General features: G+C 42.6%; 1 protein-coding gene across 2 annotated transcripts in view; it reads right to left on the reverse strand.

Moving 5' to 3' along the window:
- Adamts17 (ADAM metallopeptidase with thrombospondin type 1 motif 17) overlaps positions 1–20,512 on the reverse strand; it is a 347,197-nt gene that overhangs the window by 282,618 nt on the left and 44,067 nt on the right. For both annotated transcript variants that reach the window (XM_076848849.2, XM_076848848.2), the window contains exon 4: positions 1,099–1,271. In XM_076848849.2, the coding sequence (XP_076704964.1) occupies positions 1,099–1,271 (173 nt within the window). The remainder of the gene's footprint in view (positions 1–1,098; positions 1,272–20,512) is intronic.

Here is a 20,512-nt window from a genome sequence, read left to right on the forward strand (position 1 = left end):
CAATCTGGGCGCTTTGCTTCCCCACTTTTTGGTGGCCCTACTCCTCAAGGTAAAGCCCCCATCCCTCTGATGTCTTAGCCACTCCTCCCTCACCATACCCTTTCCACATCCTCATCCACATCTTTATGACTTCTCCTCTCCCTGCTCCAACCATATAAAACCACCTACCCTCTCCAAATGGTGCTAATGTACCTTTACCTCTTGGTGTCCACCTACGATACCCACTGAGGGACCTCCCTACCCCTGATGTGGCCAGCACAGACTTCCTCTCTAACCAAGGGTTAACTCTTTCACAAAGACCTCCACACTTCAGGACAAGCACTAGCCAGCCCCCCACCTGGGTGCCAGTGGTCCCTGCAGATATTTGTATGGCAGCACAGATGTCTTACTTGCTAAGCTATTGTCTTCCAAGGGAAAGGCCCTTTGTGCATTTGTATCCCTGGTACCTAACACCATGACAAAGATTTTAAAAGGTCTTCAAAAACACTTTCTGGGCAAATGGATCAACAGGTGGATGGTGAATGCCTTCAAAGAGCCTTCAATGCTAATATTTTGTGAGGCAGCCCCTCCCCTCGCCTATGCATCATGTAAAGAAGATTTCTCTCTATCCCCATCCAACAAACTGGTTCAGACACAAGCTCTGTGACTCCTTTTTGGCTCCCTCAATTAAATGGCCTCTCTCCTCTCTTCCTATAGGCTCATGCAACACAAAGGAAGTTAAAGTTTAATTTTGATTTCTTGCACTGGATTGTTATATTTAGAGCAGGGGCTGAGACTTGATTCTGAATGTCTCTGGAACAGGGTCTTACACAGAGTAAGGGTCTTAGGAAGCCTTCTGGTGACCAGAGGTGGTGCAATCACTAAGTAGATTCAGACACTTAAATACCTCAGGGGTAGGAGAGGTGGGCTGACGCTCTCCCCCAGGATGCCTACCACTCTGCCTGCTGAGATGCCCAGAGACCAGAAGGCAACAGGCTCCGACCCCCAAGCCAGCCGCTTCTTCACCCAAGGAGGGCGAGGATGCTACATCTACTCCCAGGGCACTACTCAAAGAGAAAACAGAGCCCACAGGTATGAGGACCCCAACTCCAGACTCACCATGTTCATGACAGTGAGGATGAACCTCTGGGCAGCCTCTGCCCCGTGGTACTGCACCATGTCAGCATCAGCCACCACCAGGGTCTCCACCGTGTGCTCGTTGGTAAGCCGTATAGCGTTCCTCCGCTCCCGCCAGTCCCGAGACAGCCTGCCCTTTCTGGGCTTCTTCTTTTCTAGAAAATGGAGACATTTGTGCAGTCCTTGGTTTACTGATTTCTAAAATCCTACAATGAAAAGGCCTTCCATGGAGCTTCCCCAAGAGAACGGTCAGTCTCCACTGGTCACTGATGGGACCAGCAGCCACAGACCTCTGTGGTCACATAGTGAACCTGAGTACATCAGGTAAGGGTGGCACTGACTGAGCAGAAGGGAAAGAGACATCAAATGAGGCTTATCCTGTCCACTCTTGCAGCCAAGGAAGTGCATGGGGCCGAAAGTCAGAAGCGATACATCCCCTTCAGAGGAACATGGAGAGCATGCAGTGTGCAGAGGAAAAGGAAGCGTGGACCCAGCGAGGAGGCATCTGAGTCCTCATATCAACCACACAGAACTGGGGAAAGCATCTGAAAGGTAACCCCCACACCAGCTATCTTAAAACTGGAACCAAGGAAGCAGGGGCTGAGTGTGATATTGTTATCCACTAAAGAGCCCACTTATGACTGCTCAAGGCTGCTGGGTAAGGACTGTAATTGTACATGGAAACACCTTTGGCCAAAATGACAAGTTGATACAAATAAAACACATTTATGGAGACAAATGTGAATAGGAGGTCAGGTTTTCAAAATGAGTCTTCATTTCCTTTTTGACGTAAGACTACATGGCTGCACCTCTGCTACATTGTACGTGAAGAAAGACAGTCTAAATGTACACCCACAGGCTTCATAGTAACCCAACCACTCTAGAACCAAAAATGGATGCCATAAAATAATCTGAGCTATGGCTCATAATTTACAAGTAAGAATGTGCTGTTCAATGTAATTTTTAGTCGTGAAACAGTAGAAAGTAATCAAAATACCCAACCATACAGAAAGCTGGCAATGATAAGATATATGACCATGAAAATTATGTCTGTGAAGATTTAGTAATATAAAGAGATATAAAGAGACAGATATAAATGCATATATACAGTGAGAGCTCAATTTTGCAAAAACACAATATGCGTAAGTATTTCTAGGCCTGAGAGAGAAATTAAAAAACACAAAAGAGCTCTCTGCCCTCCTCCTCTTCTCTCTCTGCTCTCTGCCTCTCCTTTCCTCCGGCTTCAGGAAGCTCCCAATAAAATCTCTTGGCTGAAAAAAAAAATAAAAAAATAAAAACACCAAAGAAGAACTAAAATGTTAATTTTACTGTGTTGACTTCAGTTTCCCTTTTTTCCCTCTATATATTATCAATTTATATAATAAACAAGAAGTTCTTCATTTAAAGAAATACCATTGAATTTGAGAAAAACATAGAAGTCACTTTTAAACTCTAAACAATAAAATAAAGCATGGGGGATCAAATTATGTCATCTGACCTATCACAAAATTTCAAATGAAAAGAGGTGAAAGTGAATGACTTGCCAAACCTGCATAATGGTTCCCTTCTCAGAGCCCCTAAGCCAGGCCCCCCTCCCATCAAGCCCCTGATCCTCTGATGTGGAATGAGGGTCGATTCTTAGATGAGAGGTGAGATCTTAGATAGCGTTTCCTTGCATATGGGCAGAATGGAAGAGGCCCAAATTGAAAACCTATCAGTCTATACCCCCATTCTCCAGATTATCACTGAACACTGGGAAGTCAAAACACAGGTGATGCTCGAATTCTGGTCTCTGTGTGCGTACCAGGCACAGCTCCTGGGATCTGGCCAACCTATCCAATCAGAAATTTGTGAAGAGTCCCCTTGTCTCCACTTGAAAGCAGCAGAGGCAATAGGCCCCTCAAGCAAGATCTTTGTTGAAACCAGCAAACCCACATTCTCCCAAAGGACCACCACAACCCAAAAGGCATTCACAGATCAGCTCAAGGTCAGTATTTACAACTCATCTCTTAATATTACCAACTCATATTCCCATCTGCAGATGTTCCCCTAACAGCAGCTCAGTGTGTATTCCCACACCTTGTCATGAATTTCCAGATATTGGTACAGAAAGAGCTACAGTTTTAGCACGGCCTTAAGAATGCATCAATATACTGCTCTAGGAGACACCAAGCAAGAACACAGGAGAGCTGTGTGCTCTCTAAGAAAAGTAGCTCCTCACTCCCAGACCACAGGAGCAGGTGGCTCCTAAATGATTCACATTCAAAATCCTGCACTGGTGTCAGATTTTCAAGACCACAAAGTAGGATTAACAAGACCTGTTTCTCCCGCCCTAACAAACCTAGGAGAGCTAATAGGGTGTCACAGGATTAAAAGCTGTGAGTTAACCTAGGCTCCAACCATATCAGGTGAGTACTAAACAGCAGAATATTAAATAGCAGGTTAACCTAAGCCCTGAGTGCTGAATAGCAGATGAATACTGAGTAGCAGAGTACTAAGTAGCAGGTTAACCTAGACCAAGTACAGAGTAGCAGGTGAAACACAGTGGTATGGTCTCTGTGGCTTTGAAGGGTTTTCACTATGACATACTTGCTTCTGTTGTTGCCCTCAGTCCCTGGCACCATGCTTGGTCAGAAATACTCACTGAACAAATGAATGCGTGTAGTAAAATGAATAAAAGGAAATACATATGTTCACTTAGTAATAGTCTCACATTGGTGCGGGTCAGGTCTTGCCACAAAACGAGTATTTAAAATCCTGTATTTTGTTTTCAGTCTTTTTATTTTTCTTCAAATTTACTTTTGGCTGTAGGGGTTTGGTTAACAGTGCTAGGGACTGAACCCAGAGCCTTGTGCATGCAAGGCAAGTACTCTGCCACTGAGCTACACCCAAAACCCTTTTTAAATTTTGAAAGAGCATCTCATTAAGTTACTCAGGCTGGTCTCAAACTAGTGATGCTCTTGCCTCAGGCTCCCCGTTAGCTGGAATTACAGGTGTGCTCCACCATCTTAGCTAATGTTTTTTAGTTCTTTTTAATTGACACATGGTATTTGTACATATTTACGAGGTACAATGTCATAATTTGCAACATGCATGTAATGTACAATGATCAAATTAAAACAACTACCATTTCTCCTCAAACATCTTTCATTTCTGTTTTAGGAAACTTTGGACTGTTTTTTTCTAGTTATTTTTGAAATATATCCTTAATTGTTCTAGACTACTGCTGCCCTACTGTACTACAAAATGTCAGAACTAATTCCCTCTGTTTTAGTACCTATTATGCAACCTCGCTCCCTCCTCCCTCCCCACTGCCCTTCTCAGTTTCTGGTGACCACCATTCCACAAAACCTCTGGATTTCGTTGAGTGGGAACATGAGATCATGGACCCAAGTCCTATTTCCATGCAGCTGTTTTTCTCAGGGGTGGTGATGGGCGGGAACAGAGGGGACTGACAGGTAGAGGGAACCTCACCCTTCTCCCCTCTCTCTGCTCCCACCAACCCCTTCACCAGTAGAGCTTCCTGGCCATTGCCACCCACAACCATATAATTCCCTTCCCTACAGGGAGAAATACACCTCCCCCTTTAACTCCTTAACTTCATAAACATGCCCTCATAGACAAATTCATAGATGCCAACATTCTCAGATTATAGGCATCTTGAAAAATAAGAACAAAACGCCAACTTCAGGATCACCCAGGTGCTGAATTCCACCTGGGTGCAGGCAGGTGGGTGGGTGGCTGGCTGGGAAGTTCTCCAAGCTCTGGACCTCCTTAGCCATCTCCAGCTATGGGACCCTCACTCTGAGAATAAGGAGGGATCCCAGCCAGGCCCTCTCCTGTGGTGACAGACACCAGGGGTCCCTCCTGAAGTCAAGCCTCACAGTCTCTCTTGCCAGCACACCACTAGAGTTGGGACCATTCCATGTTCTTATAGAAGAAACCCCAGATCTTTCTGGAATAAGAGAAAAAGAAAAGGAAGATGTAAAGGACATTCTCCACATACTTTCAAAATATTCAAATTGTGATTTATTCTAAAAGTCAGGAATTGCCAAAAAAACAAAAATACTGAGCATGTATGTGAGTGGCTTTTGTACTTACTAATTTGGCAAACTAAAAAAAGACTCAATTATGAATTATCAAACTCTATATAGAATATATATATACACTCTTTTAGTTTAGAAACAATACAGAATTGGGCTGGGGACATGGGGGTAAGGCTAAGTGGTAGAGCACCTGCCTAGCATGCCTGAGGCCTTGGGTTCCAACCCCTGAACTATAATTAAAAAAAAAGAAACAGTATTCAGGTATTTCTTAGGGAAAAAACACATGGAATACAAAATACATGGTGTGAAACTCCTCCCTAAATTCCTTTACTTCTTGGTACACAAGATTCTTATGTCCCTGATTCTACCAATGCCACTTCCAAGGACAGGCTCAAGGTATTCTCAGTGCCAAGCAAGGCACAAGAAAAATATGTCTCTCTCCATTGTAGAACCAAACTATAACACATGGAAAACAAGCAGCCGGGAGGAAATGGCAGGTACCCAAGGGCACTGGGCATCTCAAGTGGATAGGCAAAGGTCACCTCAGTACAAGATTATAAAGATCAATGTCACCAGTAGGTGTGGGAAGCCATTCTCACACGTGATTGGGCACCTCCCTGACTGGCTGTGAGGCGCTCCGGCTAAACTGTGTCAGAACTAATCCCCACCCTTTCTAGGTGCGAGAGCCCATCCATGTGGGGGTGTGACTGACCATTGACCCTGAGACCAATCACTGACCCTGACCTTGGAATGCTGTCCCCTCAACCCCCATTGGATGGAATTTTCCCCTGAATTTCTTGTTCCCCAATAAAAGGCCATCCTCTGGCGTGCCCTGCCTCTCTCTCTCCTGCTAGTCTTGTGTAAACCTCGCTGCCCCACCTGGTGGCTCGAGGCAGGAGCCAGAGGCGGGAGCTGTCTCAGACCTGGTCAAATAAAAAGAAAATTGAGTTTGTGTGTGTTTATTTTGATCTCACTAGTTAACTTCTATGCTTAGAACCTCTAGTATGAGGCTAGCGTGCTGGTCGTGCGGCTGAAGTAGGAACTAGGCACATGCATCCAACAAACCGACAGAATTAATGGAAAGATGCATGCTTAACTTGAAATTGGAGTCCAGCAAAGATATTCTCACATCAATGCTCTGAGGCCAGATACAAGAATGTGCCCTCCTGCAGGCACATGAGACAGAGGACAACCAGAGCCCTGAGCAACTGAAGCACCTTCTCTCAGTCACATGGACCACAGGTGTTCTTCAGCTCTGTGTGTCAGGCCAGGGGGATTCCATCAGAACACCTTGGCACCATTACTGTGTGTTTTAAAGAATCCACCTGTGCTAAAAGGAAGCCCACCTGTCCCTCATTGCCACCTTGCAGCACAGACGTGGGGCCTGTGTTAGCACGGTAAACCAGGTGTGACAGTTGGAATGCTGCATGGGAGACACAGGGATACAGAGCAAGAAGAGAACCTGAACACCCTTATGAGTTATCTCCTTGTGTGATTAACAAGGAGATAACTTAAGGTGACTGACATCAGAGCTAAAGGTTGGAAAAAAAAAATCAGAGAGAAATTAAAAACCAAAGGAAAAATACAAATATATTAACAAAGGGTCAACATGACGTTGGTCTGGTGATAAAAATCATACTGGACTGTGACCCTAGCACATGGAGCACTTAGATGAGCCCCTCACCGTGTCTGAGAAATAGCTACACCCTGTGGCTGCACATCCACAAACTGAGACACTAAGAGATTTTGATAAACCCCTTGCCCAAGGTCAGTAACCTAGCTGACTACCACCTAACCCTGTCCCTTCTGCCTTCAAATCTGGTTCTGAGTTTCCTGAAATTGGGGTTGGGGGATAAGCATGCTAGATTATCAGTTTGTCACTCTTCCAAAGGGAGGAAGGCCGCCACTCCTTCTTAGGGATAAACATTTTTCTAACACCAACCTGTAAAATAAAAAAAACTAAGAAAGACATATCTCAGGTGCCCAGTGATACAGCAGGGAATGTTTTCAACAAAGCTTTATGACAAATGTGGTTGCAAATTTATTTAATTACATCTTACAGGATCTTTCAGGAACACTGAAGAACAAAAATTAAAATATTCATCAAAGGAAATTCCGGAAAATCCTCAAGCCAGTAGCCTTGAGTGGTCCGTAAATCTGGGGTAGCCACAACCAACATAACAGGGAGAGGAAGAACTCCAAGAAATGACAAGAGAGGCGGCCTGAGTTAGCAGGAAGAGGTGAGATCGCGGGTGGTGATGCTGATTTCTCAAATCAGAGCAGCACCGGTGGGCAAGGAGTCCTGCTTGTTTGCTGGGTGACAAGATCAACAGGGGGCCCACCAGGCTGCCCACCTAAAACATGAAGGGTCTGCTGCACCCCTGGCCTGGGCTACCATGTAGCACACATGACAGAGGTACTGTTTCTCTGTACCTGCCACATCAAACATCAACTCAAACCTACAAAACTAGAGACCAGAGCAGGCATAGGAAGAGCAACCTCTCCAGGCCAGACTGAGCAAGAGAACAGAGTTATGGAAGCCACCCAAATTGCTTTGGGGGCTCCATGTAGCCAGAGTGACAACCTGGGGTCAGTACCTTCTGACCTCAGTTCCCCCACGCCCAACTACATAGGTGTCACCTGTGCTGGCTGGATGCATCTCTACCTAGCTGACTAGACAGTGAACTGAAGGACTTAGCACAGCACCCAGCAAAGCCTGGTATACACAGGAACTCAATAATTATGGTTAGTTAAGCGAATTGTTTAAAATTTTTTGGATATCCTAATTCAGAACAAGATTAATTTAATTGAACTTAACACAAGTGTCCCAAAATGAATTTCTCACAAGTTGCTTCTTCTACCTGAGGATGAGGCAGCAAAACTAGCTGCAAGGCGCCCAGCATTGACACCTGTGAACTGGTGAAAATCTGCCTTCCAACCTGCAGAGTGAAAATGAGTAAGAGCCCTTTGCTATAAAACCAGGTGATAATTATTCCACCCTCAGAATATATGTGGGGAATAACCAGAAAACCTATCACCAGCCTCTAACACAGGGAGGGAGGGATAGGCAGACAGACCCAAATCACACTGTTGGTTTCATTTCTATCAGTATTATTGTACCGCTGTACACTATTAGGTTCTAAACACTATTTTGAAAACTTTACATGCTCACAGAACCCACTAGCACAGATAGATGCTTTTATGCACCCTATGGGGCTAACCTGTCATATTCTCCATCTGTCAGAGTCTCCAATGTAGACACTCATCAACCAAAGTGTTGTCTCCCATATATCCTACTGAGCCAGGGGCATAAAAAAAAATTTCCCTCTTAAGGCCACCAACAATCACACAAGAATAAATCATGGCCAATGTAAAAATAACAGCTTCAAAAGGGGGAAGGGATGGTGTGTAAATCTTCTCAACATCCCGTGTAACAGCCCAAGGTTCCTTGGGTGGGGAACTTAATCATCAGTAACAGGACAGAACATGAAAGACGAGTGTCCATAAAATCAGCCGTTTACACTGTGAAGCATTAGTGGCTTTTCACACGGGGAGGAAAAGTGGAAATCAAATATTTTTCATCAAGATGGAAAACTGAATGTCAGTCCTTCTCCCTGGGACAGGCACCAACTGCCACAGCAACTGGATTTTCAGTGTATTCAGCCACTGTCCCCTCCTCACCAGCCACACCAATCTTGGTCCAGAACGCCAAGGTGACTATTGCTCCAACATGGGAAAACTGCATGTGCTCCCTCCTGCCTGTCTAACAGCCCCATTGTCTTCTGCATTTACTTTCCTAAAATCAGAAGCTGGGAGATGTCCTGAAAATGCCTTCAGGCTTGGACTTGGGAACCCTGCATATTCATCTGGGCCTCATCTTGAGGCTCTTGGAAGTCCCACTTAACAAAAAGGTCTCCCTTTCCACTGCACTGGTCATCTGTCCTTTGTCACCCAACACACTCTTCTGCAATCCACGCTTCAATGCTGGGGCTGAGAGCCTTCAAACTACACTTCCCAGTATCCTCTACCATCTGGCTGCCAATTCACCTCAGCTAGAAGGAGACTGGAAGGCCGCTGGCAGGGAGAAGGGGACCTTGTGTTTCCAGCTCAGAGGGGGACACTCCTCCAGTGGTACTAAACAGCTGTGGCTCTAATATCCAGCTAATGGGTTACCACCAGTCACAGGCTTCCCATCCTCTCTCAGAAGTGCAGCTGTCTGATGCCAGCCTTATTCCCTTGATGTTTTTGGTGACCCCACTGAAGTCTGAGCCCCAGCCCTATGGCCCCCTCCAAGAAACTCAATGATCCTAGAAATTCATCTGTTCCTTTTTATTTCCCCAGCCCTGGGTTACCTCGGTTCCTTCTTTTCTTCATTCAGACATTACTCATTCCCAATTCCCTGCATTAAATTCCTCTTGTGAGAAATTCCTTGCATGGTTCCAGTTTTTCTGGCTAGACACAAATGGATATAGAATAAACTGAGAGGGTCATTCCTTAATCTCCTTTCTGTATCTTATTCAAGCTTCAAGGATTCCTCCTAGTTCTGGAACTATGGATTGATATTTTCTCATCATGGACATGTTAGGATATTAAGAGTGCACCTCCACGTTGCAGAACACTGCCACAGGCAGGAATGCTGGCCCACATTCTGAATCGCCATTTAACAGAAACCAGTCAATAGAGTGCCCGTGATGGAAATGCGAATGTCAAAGTGTGCCATAGATTTCTTGGCAATCCTATCACTGCCACATCCAAGAACTCATGGTCAATGTCTCATAGATTCAGAGTCGACATGGGGAAAGTACTGGAGCCAAGCAGTGGGCCTGCAGCAGGTTTTCAGCTGTAGTTTTAAAGCTTGCACACACATACCGTTTTAAACACTATGTTTGCCAATAAAATTTTCAGGTTCCAAGAAAACATCTTTCTGATCACTTTTCTGCCTTAAACCAAAGCAAATGATCTGTTTATAGAAAAACCACCTTTTTGACTAGAAATGATAACTCTGCACATGCAGCTGACTTCCTAGCCAGGTGATGTTTCTGGCAGCTGCATAAATCCAACATCCTTGAAAAATAATGGCCTTCTCTTTGTTTTTTTGCAAAAAGGGGAAAAAAATAAATTTTGCTTTCCAAGTATGAATTCTTTAAATAACTTCCCCCAAGGCCAAGTCATTTTTATAAAAGGCATCTTTTTTTCATGTAAATTCCTTACAAAGGTAGAAAATAGGGGTTTTGTGTGTGTGGTTAAGATTCCAAATGAAGAACTGATGACTCTTCAGACCAAACTCAGTCCCTTAACTAGGTGATCCACACCTGTACCCTTGAAAAGAGCAGAACCAGGGGTGCAAAAGCAGGGCTGGCTAAAAGGAACTCTTCCACCAATGATCAGAGCCACACAGATACTAAAAAGTCAGGAACTACTGTCTATGAATGAGGTTGAAGAAATTCAGAATATTTATTGATGACTCATGTACTCTAGGCACTACCACAATATATGTTACCAATAGGAAAGAGCAGACATTAACCAAATAAATGGACATAAATGAAAAATTATAGATGTGACAATGCTAACAAGAAAGTGTTATGAGGGAATATCAGAAGGGAGTCCTAATTTATACTGGGAATACGTTCATGATCTTTGTATAACTCCAACAAATACCTGAGGCAATTAACTTTTTAAAGAGACAAGTTTTGCTTAGCTCATAGTTTGGGATATGCAAAGGCATGACTTCTTCACCTGCTCATTTTTGGTGAGGATAACAGATGGTGGTACACCCTGATGACAGTATAAGAGCAAATTACATCCTAAACTAGAGTAGACAGAGAGGTGTGGGGGAAATCAATCAGGATTCCACTGTCCTTTTGAGGGCATGCCCCAATTACCTAAGTACCTCTCGCCAGGCCCCACCTCCAAAAAGTTCCTCTCCCTCCCAACAGTGCCACCCTGTGGACCAAGACTTCAATTACAATGGACACTTGAGGTCAATCAGTTATAACAAATGATATCCAAACCACAGTAGTTCAAAAGAGGCTTCTCAAAGAAGTGATGTATAGGCTAAGATTGGAGAATAAGCAGAAGTTAACCAGTGAGGACAGGAGAGATGCTAGGTACAGTTCAGGCAGTGGAAACAGCATGCACACAGGCCTCAGGGAGAGAAGAAAGCATGGCATATTCTAGAAACTGGAGGGAGCCAAGAGCAAATGTGTGGCTGCTGAGGGAGGCCAGAGAAATAGGGCAAACATGGAGGGTCTGTGTGGAATGTGTTAAATAATTTTCTTCTTCATTCCAGGGGCAGGGGGTGTCACCTAGGGCTGGTGTTCTGAATGCAGAACCCTGAGTGCTGCAGGTAGAACAGCTTCCTGAGGTGGGGGCACTGGCTGGATGACAGCTGCAGGGGCCCAGGTAAGAGGGAACAACATGTGGACAAGGAAGAGAAATGTGATTGGAAGCAAACAAACAGAGGGGCTAGGGCTGGGGCTCAATGGTAGAGCGCTCACCTGGCACATGAGAGGCACTGTGTTAGATCCTTAGCACCACATAAAAATAAAATATGATCATTATGTAAGTACATGTATGAAGATATGAATTGGTGTGAATATACAACCAGAGATATGAAAAAAATGTGTTCTATATGTGTAACATGAATCATAATGCATCCCACTGTTATATAAACAATCAATAAAAAACAGTTGATATCAAAAAATAAAGGTATTGGGTCCATCTACAACTAAAAAAAAAATGTGTACACACACACATACACGTGCATTCAGGAGATACTCAAAGGGGGAACTACTAGGTAAATAAAGAAGGGCCTTGAAGGATAACTCCGGTTTGTGTCTTAATAATCTGATAAATATGAGACCAGTTACTGAATTACAAACACTGGCCAGGTATGGAAAAAAGAAAGAAAAAAGGTGACGTCAGTTTGGCCCAGGTAAGTTTCAGATGCCTTTGAAAAATCCAGGTGGCGATGTCAGGTTGGCTATTGACTGTGCAGACTTAGAGCTGAATCGTAAAGGCAGAATCAGAAATAGTCATTTAAAAATCATCAGTTCCAGACCAGGACTGAGGACCTTCAGGGACCTCAAAACTACATGGCTGGATAGAAGAGATAGACCCAAAACTGGAGAGAGAGAGAGAGAGAGAGAGACCCCCTCAAGGTGCAAAGAAACCAGCAGAGCATGGTGGCACAGGACACCAGGAAAAAGAAAGTCTCAGGACAGAGGCTGTCTGAACCTCCAGTAGAGAGAGGACTGGGCCAAACAGAGAGAGGTCACTGGGGGGTCTCAACAACAGCACCTAGGAGAGGAAAGGAGCTAAAACAGACCAGAGAGGGCTAACTACATATTTGAGAAATGAAGAAATGGTTTGGAGAAGTCTGGGAAGGAGGGACACAGGGATGCTGCTGGAAGAAGCTGATGGATTTCCTCAAAACTAGGGAACTACAGGATTGGTCAGGAAACCCAGGCCCTAAAGACTGTCACTCTCCCCTCCCTATTGGATTTGCAGATGGTGGCCAGCCAGGGGCTCAGAGGTCCAACTAGGAAAAAATGTTACTTCTCACCTATCTCCTACCAGTGGAGAACAGACAGTCTTCAACAAACCCTTGTCAAGCCCCAACTCTCTACAAGCCCTGCAATGGGTGGTGGTGCCTCCAGGGGAGGGAGAAGAGTTAGCAAAAACCTAACAAGCCTATAAATACCCCAAAGATGGAAAAGCATACTATGAATGCATGCTCCAAGGAAGTAGAGGAAGAACACATTCATTGTATCAGAAAGAAAAAAGCCACATGATCACAGTGATAATAAGTAAAATGGGAAGTGCAAGGTAGCATGATCTAGGAAGAGGTGCTCAGATATTCCAATAGAAGGCTTCAGTCAGACCATTAGGAATTTTGTGTCAATCTTAAACCTTAGTTTCCACCTCCAATAAATACTGAATATGTTTTCAAGAGATACATTATTTTGCCAGGACTGCTATAAATTACCACAGGCTGGGAGATTTTAAACTACAGAAATTGATTTCCTCACAATTCTGGAGGCTGGACGTTCAAGATCAAGGTTTTGGGAGAGTCGGTTCCTTCTGAGGGCCGTGAAAACAGGATCTGTTCCCAGTCCCCCTCCTTGGCTTGCTACCTTCTCCCTGTGTCATCATATGCTCTCTGCATATCTGTGCTCAGATTTCCTCTTTTTAATAGGACATCAGTCATATTGCATTAAGGCACAACCTGGTGACTGAGTGTTAACTTATTCCTTCTAGAGACAGCCTAACTTTAACTGGGCTGAAGTAGTGGGGTTTAAGGCTTTAACGTGTGAATTTGGTGGGGACACAATTCAATCCATAACACATATCTATCGTCTTTCCAGCCTCAAGCAGCTGCAGTATGTGTACCTACTGGGCCAGAGCACTGCAGAGAATCACAGGAAGCAGTCATCTCAGAATCCCATCAAGATGCATTTGGCAAATTCCAAAAAAAAAAAAAAAAAAAAAAAAAAAAAGCCAACTTAGAGAATTATGTGCTTTTCATCACTACTTTTCAGGGCAGACTGTTGCTGAAAGATTACCCTACCTGACCAGAGCCTGACAGTTTTATCTTCTAAATTGATGGAAGGGGGAAAAAGGGAACATTGTGCAAACACACAGCTTGAGGGAAGAAATTAATTAATGTGTTCATGTTTCAACCAGAACAAGACAGGACAAACAAAAGCCTGAAAAGAAATCGACATGTTCTCTGCACCTGGAATCTCCTGTCGGGATCCTGGGTATTGTTTCTTTTGACAGATGGTCTTTCATCTTTGACAAGCAAATATAAGAAATTTCAGTCAGCTCAGAAATTCATGAGGGGACCAGGCCATTCTGTGGGCTAGTAACTCAAACTCTTCAACATCAACAAAACTAAACTAAATTAAACTAAAGCTGAAGCCTTCGACCTTCCACCCCTCCCCAAAGCCCCCAAAGGCATCCAAGCCCACCTTATAGTGGTCAGTTGTCCTGCCCTGAGTTTTTTTGGACTACGGAAATAGCCCTTCTTGCCTCTGTGCTTCCTACACGGAGGAAGGCGCACAGTAGGTATTGTCATTATTTGTGAATGAGCAAGTTAATAAGAGAACAAAGTAAATGAACAAACAAAATGAAATGATCCTTTTTCTCTTTCAGACTTGGGAAAAAAACAACATATACTTGATCTATAGCCCTCTTGGGTGTCAGAGATTCTTCCAAATGTGTCCAACACCACAACAGTTCCAAAGCACTTATCATCAGATGTCCTTCACTCCTCCGAAGACTTCTTAGAGTTTCATAAGAGCCCCAGATGTCTCCCAAGATGCAGAGAAAGAGCTCAACCCACTGATAGGCCTAAGACTGGGAAAAGAAGTCAGGAAGTGCTCTTTGGCCTAGACCCAGCCACCGAAATGTGATTTTTTTCCCAAACAAACCCACTTCCTGTAGCCAAGGACCCCCCAGGGCAAAAGGGCCTTTCCAGAAAGGTACAGTCACCTGAGCACAGATTTGGTCCTTCTGGCCCCACAGCAACCCTGACCTTCTGGGGGCTCCTACACTCGGATTTCTGATGCCTCTGCTGGAGAATGCTCCCTCCACAACCAGGACAGTCATTTCTCAAAAGGCTTTCCTGGGCAAGAAGCCTCAGGTTCCCGCAGAGTGAGTGAACCAGCCAAGCAGTGCGAGGGCTAGACTCTGTGAGGCAGCTCATAGCTTCACTGGGACCCCACACTCCTGACTCCCTGTGGCCTCCCTGTGAAGTCTTCAAAACCTCCACCAGGACACTCATCATGGTGGCCTTGGAAGGTTCAAGCACCTCACCCCTCTCCATACCTCCTGGCCTCTGGACACACTGAGGCTCCCTCTGGATTTTCCCCAGCAGTCAGTCACTTGCCCTGTACACATGGCTCAAAGGCAACTTCTAGACCTTCTCTGGATCCTTAATCTGAATCACCGTAACAGACTTTCCTTCTCCTTTACCACAATTTATAATCATTTAATTGTGTGTAATTAATTGTTCTGTTTTTAACATTGGTGTCTTCCACTACACAGGAAGACCACTAAGAAAAGGGACTGTCATTCTATACCCATGCCTAGCATCTGAGAGTTATTCAAGAGATAGTTTTAAAATAAGTGAGTGAAAGAGCAGATGAAGCACATTAGACATTTATGCTATGATGTTAAATATGTTCCAATCCTATCACCTTTTAATGACAGTGGCCGTTTGGATCTTTACCCCTGCTTCTACATTAACTTCCTTGGTATCACTTCTGATCTTTCAAATGAGAATTTTAATTCCCTTACATATTTTTTTAATAAAAACTCATCATGTTGGTCTTCTACCATGCTTCAGTTTCCCTTCCTCCGTTTCCCTATGTTAGCTATATTTCATTAAGTTTATCATCTCTAGTAATTGGGTAGGCAATTCTATGAGTAAATTATTTTTACAGTCTTCTCTATAGCTTTGAATATCAACAAATACCAAAGTAAATTTTTTTTCTCTTCACTTTTATACGAAGAAGAACTCAAAATCTTTTTCTCCCAGGTGCCTTTCCACTTCTCTCATTTGTCAATGTTTGGTACAAATTATCACTAAAGCATTACACTCTACAGTTTACATCGTCCCTTTTTATAACATCTCTGTGGAGATATAATTCATATACAACTCACCCAGTTCTCAAGTGGGTTTTATAAATGCACTCAAATTCCAACAAGAAGAGGTCTACCGAAAGCCAGTGCCAAGACCTGAGGGGGCACGAGTCTCCTTGGATTTCCCTCACTAGTACCCCACCACAGATCTGCCTCTGGAGGGCAGACAGACACACCCAAGGTCTTGTAAGTACTTGCCTCTCAGCTCTGCCAGGCTTTGGTAGGATGTTACACTTCTCCTGGGGACTGGGGCTGTACATTCTGAACTGGTGAGACATTGAAATCTGCATCTATAGGTCTTCTCTGTCCACAAGGCAATGGTAAATGCAAAATACCAGCAACACATCTCCTGCCATAGGGCTGGAGTCAGTTGTAGGATGGCTATGAAGCAATGGCTAATGTCAAACCAAGGAGACAGCTGGTCATTATCCCAATTATTATCAATCCCCAGAATCTCAGAGCCAGGGAGAAACAGATGCTTGTGAGAAAAAATTTCTTCTTGCCATTCATCATAAAGGCAGGGTTTAGCCACTCTGAAAAGGTCAATGACTACCACCCTTATCAACAAAAGCCTATTGTCCTTTATAGTTGGTACACCCACTTTCTTAATTTTTCTAAGCATGCTTTTGACTTTTTCAATGTTTCTATAGGTTTTAGTGGGAAGATAGACCTGCTGGTTGCCAAGAAACAACCTAAATGTTGATCCATAGGTCAATGGACAACTGATGATCCATGTGATGGGAACCATTCAGCAATAAAAATGAACTACTGATACACACAGTAACATGGAAGAAACTAAAATAGGGCCAACAGCTATTGGCCCTATTTCCCAAGTGAGGAAAAGCCAAAAGTTTTATCTCTAAGATCCAGAACAGGATACTTTCACCATTTTTATTCAACAATGTGCTAGAAGTCCTAGCCAGAGCAATCAGGCAAGAGAAATAAAAGACATCCAAATTGGAAGAGAGGAAGTCAAATTGTCACTGTTATCATATGCAATAAAATGTAGAGAAAACCTCAAAGATCCCACCCCCCAAAAAAAAAAAAACTAGTAGAATAAACAAATTCAGCAAAGTTTCAGGATATAAAATTGGCATACAAAATCAGTAATTTTTTAATGCACCATTAGTAAATTATCTGAACAAGAAATCAATAATGTGATCTCATTTACAATAGCTAAGAAAAACAAATACTTAGGAATAAACTTTTAAAAGAAGCAAAAAAAATCTCTAAAATGAAAACTATAAAACAATGATGAAAAAAATTGAAGACACAAAAATTAGGATGACATACCATGTTCATGAACTGAAAGAATCAATATTGTTAAAATATCCATATTACTCAAAGCAATCTATAAATTAATGTAATTCCTATCAAAATACCAATGACATTCTTTACAGACCTAGAAAAAGAACAATCCTGAAATCTGTATGCAATCACAGAAAGACCTGACTAGCCAAAGCCATCTTGAGAAAAAGTAAGAAAGCAGGAGGCATTACATTACCCAACTTCAAAATATGCTACAAAGCTGTAGTAATCAAAACAGAATGTCACTGGCAGAAAAAGAGACACAAAGACCAATGGAATAGAATAGAGATCTAAAAGTAAACTCTTACATCTACAGCCAAATGACTTTCAACAAAAGTGCTAAGAACACACATTAGAGAGAGAACAGTTCTTTCAATAAATGAAACTGGGAAAATTGGATATCTACATTCAGAAGAATGAAACTGAACCCTCATCTCTTACCAAAAATCAACTCAAAATAGATGAAAGACTAACTGTGACATATAAAACTATGAAACTACCAGAAGAAAACACAGGGAAAATGCTTTGGTAAATTAAAATGAACAAAGTGTTTCTGGCATATAAAGAAAGCAAAAATGGAAAAATGGGATTACGTCAAACTAAAAAGCTCTGCTCAAAGAAACAATCTGCAGAGTGGAGAGACAACTTATAGAATGGAAGAAAATACGTGCCAACTATACTTCTAACAAGGGTTTACTATTCAAAGTATAGAACAAACTCAAGAAAACATGGATTTTAAAGTGTGCAATAGACCCCAATAGACATTTCTTAAGAGACCTCACACAAATGGCCAGAAGATATATAAAAAATGCTCAAAAATCATTCATTATCAGGAAATGCAAATCAAAATCATAATAGCACTTAACTCCCACCAAAATGGCTATTATCAAAGAGACTAAAGACAAAAAATGTTGGTGAGGATGTCTCAAAAAGGGAATCCTTGCACACTGTTGGTGGGAGTAGTATAATCTTTATGAACAGCGTGGAGGTTCCTCAAAAAATTAAAAATAGAATTACCATGTGATCCAGCCATCCCACTCCTTGGGATATATTCAAAGAAAGTGAAATCAGTATGTAGAAGAAATTCCTGCACTCCTGTGTTACTTCATTACCATTCATAGTAGCCGAGATGTGAATCAACCTAAAGTGTTCATCAACTGAAGAATGTATTAAGAAAATATGGTTGCTACAGTTTGGATCTGAAATGGTCCCCAGTGGACCATGTGTTAAAAAGTGTTGGTCCTTGGCTTGGCACTATTAGGAGGAGGTAAAAACCTTTAGAAGGTAGAATCTAATGGGGGGAGGATAGATCACTGGGGGTGTGCCTCATAGGGACAGTCTCTTTCTCTTTGCTTTATAACCATGAGATGAGCAGCTTTGTTCTATTATGTACCCCCACCATGATCTTCTGCCTCCCCACAATCCCAAAAGCAATGGAATCAACCAAGCGTGGTCTGAAATCTCTGAAATTGTGAACCAAACTTAACATTTCCTCCTTTATTTGATTTATGTCAGGTATTTTGTCTTGGTGATAGAAAGCTAACACATAAATATATGCCATGAAATACTATACTATTCAGCCATAAAAGAGAATGAAATCCTGTCATCTGTGACAACATGGGTGGGACTGGAGACTGTTATGTGAAGTTAAATAAACCAGGTACAGAAAGACAAGTACTGCATGATCTCACTCTTAAGTGGAGTACACAAAAGTTGAACTTATAGAAGCTGAGAGTAGAACAGTGATGACTAGAGGCGGGGGAGAGTGGGGAATGGGAGGAGGGGTAAAGAAAGGTTGATCAATGGTGTACTAAATTATAGTCAGGAGTAAGATGTTCAGTTGTGAGACTGCATGGAAGGGCGACTATAAGTAACTATACTACACTATTTCAAAAACCTAGAAGACAGAGGTGTGAATGTTTTCAACATGAAAAAAAAATTAATGTTTAAATAAGGGAATATATCTATCTCCTTAAACATTACACAATGTACACATGTATCAAAATACTATATGGTATCCCATTAATATGTACAATATTGATTTTTTATGTATCAATTTAAAATAAATTTAAACCAGACAAATAAGAATATGTACTGTATGATTCCATTTATATAAAATTCTCAAAAATGTAAATCATTGTAGTGGTGAAAATCAGAGGGACAACATTCCCAAGGAGAGGGAACACACAGAGGGTTGGGGAAAGTTACAGAAGGGCACAAGGAGATTTTGGGGTGTTGGAAAGTATGCTCATTTCTAATTGTAGTGGGATTCACTGGTGTATACCCACATCAAAACTCAAATTGTACTTTTAAATATGTTCAGTTTGTTGTACAGTAATTTCATCTCCACAAAACTGTAGTCAGTTAACTGTTAAATATACTCAATGTGACAATACCCCAGTTTGGACACAAAGGTCCAAGGACTATCACCCACAGTTGATGGACCTCAATTTCCAAAGCAAAGCTGAAGAGTAGAGCACCCAACTTTGGAAGAGAGAGAACAAGCCTCTCCACATGTTGCCTCTGATCCCCAACGCAATGGGACCCTCCTCCTTAGCAATGTCACCTACCGAAAGTTAGACAGATTTGTGGTGGTTTTAACTAAGGCTCCCAAAATTTACTGACATGAAGTGGCAAGATCTAACTTCCCTTCCCTTGAACCTAGGTAGTTTGGTAACTGCTCCACTCAGTAGAAGACAGTGCAAGTGATGTCCTGGGAATTCAGAGCCTGATCTTAAAAGATAGGCCATGGTCATCACTACCCTAAGTACACGTATAAAGGCACAAATGATGTGTCTCTACTATGTGTACAACCAGAGATATGAAAAACTGTGCTGTATATGTGGAATATGAATTTTAATACATTCTGCTGTCATATATAATAAATTAGAATTTTAAAAAAAACAAGGGAGACTAATAAAAATAATCATATAAAAAAAAAGACAGGGCAGCTTCTGCCTAACTGGTTGGAACTCGTGCACTTGGAGCTTTGAGCAACCATGTAAGTATGATAACCACCTTCTAGAAAGAAGCCAGTCACAGAGGCCATGACTAAATGCTCCAATTGGTGGCTCTCGTCTTCAAGCCATCCACCTCCCATTGCCAGACACGTGAGTGAAGGCATTTCTAGATCAGCCCCTAGACTTCAAGTCTTCCCAGGTGAGGCCCAGACTCTTCCCTGCCTGAATACTTGACCCACAGAGTCTGTGAGCATACTAAAATACCAGTTATAAGTCACTGAGCTTTGGGGAGATATTTATCACATCAATTAATAATAGATAACAACTGTTCATGCAGTAATTTGTTGTTTTCTTCCATGCTTGAGCTAGGTGTCAAGTCTTGTGCCCTGCTATGCTTCCAAGGCAGGTAGGCTGGTAACTACTCCACTCAGTAGA

Source organism: Callospermophilus lateralis, chromosome 3 (assembly GCF_048772815.1).
Source record: "Callospermophilus lateralis isolate mCalLat2 chromosome 3, mCalLat2.hap1, whole genome shotgun sequence".
Classification (NCBI taxonomy): Eukaryota; Metazoa; Chordata; class Mammalia; order Rodentia; family Sciuridae; genus Callospermophilus; species Callospermophilus lateralis.